This window comes from Belonocnema kinseyi, chromosome 4 (assembly GCF_010883055.1).
Source record: "Belonocnema kinseyi isolate 2016_QV_RU_SX_M_011 chromosome 4, B_treatae_v1, whole genome shotgun sequence".
NCBI lineage: Eukaryota > Metazoa > Arthropoda > Insecta > Hymenoptera > Cynipidae > Belonocnema > Belonocnema kinseyi.
The window spans coordinates 86,522,370-86,527,942 of record NC_046660.1 but is presented as its reverse complement, the minus strand read 5'-3'; the positions used below and the strand labels follow the sequence as shown (position 1 = coordinate 86,527,942).

Genomic DNA, 5,573 nt, shown 5'->3' with positions numbered 1-5,573 from the left:
CGCGAAGAAACGCATGTATATTGTTTATGCATATTGACCGCGAAAAAAATACCATAAAGTGGTTTCCGTCAATTTTCTCCCGAGTATCTCTCTTTTTTTTCGAGGTGATTATTCAGTTGCGTGAGTCCTAGAGACAGTGAACAAAAGGACATTCGTGATCGCATGAGACTTCTTTCCACCGCAAGGTGAAATTCGCAAAAATCGTGAACAATTAGTGAACACCACTGAACATGGAGTTACAGGAGATGTTCCGTTACGGATACATGTATCCACCCCAGGAGGATGTCGTCGTACCCACGTACCTGGAATTGCCCAATTATGGATACTTGAAAAAAGAAATGTGTCTACCACCAGTTAGCACTCTCTCGGTGCCACAGTGTGTACCCTATGACAACAATAGCGATGGATGGCACACACCGAGTCCTGCGGCGAGTTTGAGATCCGTCAGTCCGGCCACCACATCCGCTTCCTCAGAGTCCGAAAGCGGAACTCTCACCGGAAGAAGGGGGTCGAACCTTCACCAGGAGAAGAGGTACGAGAACCTCTCGGTTTCCGGAAAGCAGATGAATAGAGTTCATCATTATCAACATCGTCCGGTTATAGTGCAAGAGGAACTGGAGAAGGAGAGGTCCTCAAGGCAGAGTGTTGTGAGCAATGGAAGTAGTTTGGAGGACAGGATGGACTTGGAGGAAAGCGAGGGTGAGAGTGAAAATGAGGAGGGTTGCAATGAGACTACGAGAAGAGGCAAATATGTCAGTTCCACGGTTGTCAAGAAGAGGAGACTGGCTGCCAATGCGAGGGAGAGGCGCAGGATGCAAAACCTCAACAAGGCATTTGACAGGCTCAGGACTTATCTTCCGTCTTTGGGGAATGATAGGCAGTTGTCCAAATATGAAACACTGCAAATGGCGCAGTCGTACATTACTGCACTTTATGATTTGCTCCAGTAATTCTTGATCGTTCCTGAAGAACTACGGGACCAGTGAATCCAGAACTCTGTGATACCAATGCGTGGATCAATATATTTTTGTAAGAAACTTATTGTACATTTTTCTTCGTAGATATTTTAAGAGGTTGATGAGGTATTGAGGGGTAAATGGTACCGAGAATAGATAACGTGATTCGTAAATTTTGATATCCGCAAATTGTAGAATTTTTGTAGTATTTTGGTGAAGAAAATTTAATCATGCTCAAATCAAAGTGCCAGTTGTGTTGTACATTTTGTATATGATCTAATTTTATCGAGAGTGCGACGTTTTGTCTGTGACTGTGCTGAGATATTCTGAATGAGTAAATTGTTAATATTATTGTAGTCAAATTTCAATACTCAGATTATAGTTTTTAAATATATGTTTGCGAAAGTTTAAAGAGGTGATGTCAGCTGTCGGTAAAGAAAAATAAATATTAATTCGGAATTTATTTAGCATTGACATTTTGTAAAAAAAAATATGCTTGCCCTTCTGTTTTTTCTTCTTTTCAGAATATTGTATAACCATCATTTTTTAAATTTTATATTATATTACGTATGTTTTCACAGAATTGCATTTATTTATTAGAATTGAATTTATAATTTTTTTCTATAAATAATTGTAATAGTGCGATTCTAGAATATGAGACATTTATTATTTGAAGTTGGCATAACTTTTAACAATGTTTAGATAAATTTGACACTATCCAACTTTTCAGTAATCAAATTTTCTCAAGACTCTATTTAAGAAAATTGTGTCGACACTTTAACAACAAATAGATTCAGAAAAAAATCTGCGATTGTAGAATAAGACCTGAAATGTATTCTTTTCATCGACATGTAAATATGCAAACTGCGGCAGTACTTAATAGATATTTCTTCTGCTTTTTTTTACTGAAAAATGGAGAAATAATTAAAATGTAAAGTTCGACCACAAGAAGTATATCTTTATTATTTTCTCATTCGAGAATATTCGTGCAATTTCGAAATTGAAAATATGTGTTAAAAAAGATTCCAATTCTTCTAAAAATTAAATTGGACTTTTTAAAAGTTTATAAAAGAGCAGATTGTAGAAAATCAGAAGATGCCTAGAAGGATTTTGTGACTGATGCATTTCTAATTTTTCTTAAAACACTTTTGAATTAAATTAATTTTTAATTGATCCTCTTTGTGGCATCTTTTGATTTTGAAAACAGGATGCGATCCTGCCCATATTTTTGTATATATTTTTCGAAAAAATGGATCTCTGTATATTTTTATATTAAACTGTATAGTTAGAATATTTATGTCGGCCATATGACAGCCCATACGAGACTGAAATGCATATTTTGTAAATAACTGTTAATAAATTTTCTACTTTAATTCGAATTGCAATTTTTCAATTAAAATGAGTTCCCCATCCCCCAGCGTATATTCATAACACTTTTTAAGTTATATTGCACTTATTCTTCTTATTGAAAAAAATTCAAATCATTCTTATTTTGGTTGTTTTGATCTCCTTGTTTGAGGCAGTTTTCGTTCGCAGGTGTAATTTTCATTGGTCTTTGAAATTTCAACTGCAGTTCAGAAGTTCATGATAAGCCTAAGAGGGATAGATGTTCGATGGAAGAACAGCGTCATCGGTGGTCTCGTTGTCATTCGAAACCAGCGACCCGTCGGTGCCAAATTTCATCGCAATTTGAGCACATATCGCCATCCGCCATCCCAAGTCTTCAGCGTTTATTAAGAGTTAGTCAATATCCGGGCCCACTAATAATAATCTACATATTTCATTTTACAAATTCACAACAGAATCCATAGTTTCCAATATCGACATTTATAATTATTGCCTTCAGAGGAACGACTCAAAGTAGTAAAAGGCATGCAATTTGTCTTTTCAATTGACGTCAATAATAATAATGATAACAATAACGAATCATTAAGTCGGACACATCGGAAGGTTAATTATACAAAACCGGAATTACCTTTGGCGCAAAATATACTTATAAAAATGAATAAAAAGTTGGTAATTTTCTAATTATCGGATTCTTTAGAGTAATTTGGTATATTGAGTTTTTCCTTTTTAATGTAACTATCAAATTAGTTTATCATGTCTAATCAGAATTGCAAAAATTCTCGTAGATTTTTAGATATTTTGAGATGTTAATCATAATTAAGGTTCTTGAATAGAAGAAAATAAAATTAATATTCAATCCAGAAAATATCTTTACGAATACGGACGATACAATATTTTCTTGATCTAAAAAAATATTTCTTGTTCCGCACCTACAATTTTCTGATTTCGCTTGCTAATTATTTTTCCGTACAGAGTATTCTTTTGTAGTAGGAGTGCCAAAATTATTTAAAGAATAAAAATATTATATACAAATTTCTAAAAAGCAGTTATTTCTGAAATTATTAGTTCCTAGATTGAGAATTAATAAAGTTTCAAATTAAAAAAAAAAAATAAGAAAAAAGTACCAGAAAAGTCTCATTTAAGTTGTTCCTTTAATTTTATAAGTCCTAAATAATTTTTTGGTAAAAATTGCTGCAAAAATTCCATTTCATTTTTGTCTACATTTTCATAAGTGCTCGTGGAATTTATGCCCTAAAAAAGTAGTGCTGAAATAAGAATCCTTTGTACATATTTCAACATAAATCCCAGGAGCACTTGTGAAAATTTGGTACAAAAATAAAATGGAACTATTCCGGTATATTTTTCCTAAGAACCTCATTTTTAATTTTTTGTACTTTAGTCCTATTTTAGCAGTTCTTTTTTAGGACGTAATTATTTTTATTACAGATAATTAATTTATTAAAATGAAGCTAAACATGCTTTTTTTAACGAAAAAATTATTTTGTTCAACCTTTATAACTTTCGATGCAAATATTTTGAAGATAAGTTAGTCCTTCGACATCCTTAAAACATTCTAATTCTTCATGAAACTTTTTACTAAAAACCACCACTCACTAGTTTAATTTAAAAATGTGAATATAATAATAATAAAAAAGGTCTTTTATGTATATTCTTCTTCAGCATAATTTTATTTGACTATTTCTAATTTATTCTTATTATATTATTTTTCTATATTTTATTTATATGTCATATTAAAACAATAATAACTGAAACATGAACATTCAATTAAATTAAAAAAAACATAACTTTTCAATCAAACAAACTTTTCTTGGAGTAAAAGTGGTAAAAAGTTAAAAAATGATAAAATAGTTAAAAATGACTATTTTTGCTTGGTATGAATATATTTAATATTCAATAGCAATTTAAAAAAATCAAATGAAAAAAAAATTGATACAAGAAGGTCGTCCCGAAATTACCTAAAGCTTTTAATAATTAGAGAGGGTTTAAACCGAGGTAGAAACGAACTGTTACGATGAAGGAGGTGGGAGGGTTCGAGAAATGTTACTCAACATTTCACATAATGCAAAAATTTATATGGAAAATAGAAAAAGTATGAGGATAGGAAGGAGTAAAAAAATTATTTACTAGGAACACCCGTGATTCAAACAAAAAATTACGTAGTACTTGAAAATCCAACTGCTTGTTCCATAGATGCAAATGCAAATCGTTTTTGATTTACTAATTAGCATGCTTTTTATTTGATCTAGCTTCAATACACATATGATCTAACAAAAATACACGATTTTTTGTTGTTGTGAAATTAAGTTTTTTTTTCAAATTAGAGAAAGTATTTAAAGATAAATTAGATAAATTATTTAAAGATAAATTAAATAAAGTATTTAAAGATAAATTAAATAACCTGAAAGTGTAATTTGTAAGCAATTTGTCATCTCGGAATCTAGAATCTGATACTTTCATTGCTCTGTCAGTTAGGCCATAAATCGTAGAGATCTTGACTTTTATCAATATGCATGAGAGGAAATTTACATATCTACCTGGGTTAGTTCCTTTTTTTGCCAATTTGTGATAATTTTGTTATTTTATTTTATAAAAGTGATATCTAAAGAATGTAGTTTGTTTTGGTTTTCAACTTACATATAGCAAACTGCAGTCTGAGATGTTGTGCATTAAATGGTAATAACAATTCGTCTATGTTTTTCTCAGGTACGCAAGTAAAAACATCATCAAGGTACCTGTAAAATAAAATGTGATCATAAGAATATAGAAGGATAGAGGAGATATTATGTAACTCCTAAAGAGACTTCACTTGGTGGAGCGAAACATGGTTAAAATAAAAAGCATCCTGATCAGTAAATCAAAAACAATTTGTATTCTGGAATATTTTCACCCTGTTTAACAAACATAACATTAGATTTTTAAATTAATCTACTTGTTTGGAAGTTTTTGAAACACTTTGGTAGGAATTCATTTTTTATCGTTGAAGGTTCAAACTTTTAGTTGAAAAATTTATATCTTTAGTTAAAAATTGATTGATTAGGTTGAACACCTTTGTCGAAAATTAATTTTTCGGTTGAAAATAAAATAAACAGGTGCCGCTGACCATTTGGTTCCAGCTGAGATAGCACCTTTTAATTTGGAAAAGTCGAATTCAACAGTTCGGTTGAAAATTGATTGTTTTAGATGAAAGTTCATGTAGTTTCTTAAAAATTTGTCTTTTTTAGGGAACTTGAACGCAACTTGGGTGAATAT

General features: G+C 31.2%; 1 protein-coding gene across 1 annotated transcript; it reads left to right on the top strand.

Moving 5' to 3' along the window:
• Positions 1-230: 230 nt before the first annotated feature.
• On the top strand, positions 231-950 carry LOC117170989 (basic helix-loop-helix transcription factor amos-like). Its single transcript, XM_033358033.1, has one exon. The coding sequence runs from the start codon at positions 231-233 to the stop codon at positions 948-950; it is 720 nt and encodes a 239-aa protein (XP_033213924.1).
• Positions 951-5,573: the final 4,623 nt, after the last annotated feature.

What these genes read in the sequence shown, in the direction of transcription:
- LOC117170989 (XM_033358033.1), top strand. Translation starts at nt 231, where the DNA reads ATGGAGTTACAGGAGATGTTCCGTTACGGATACATGTATCCACCCCAG.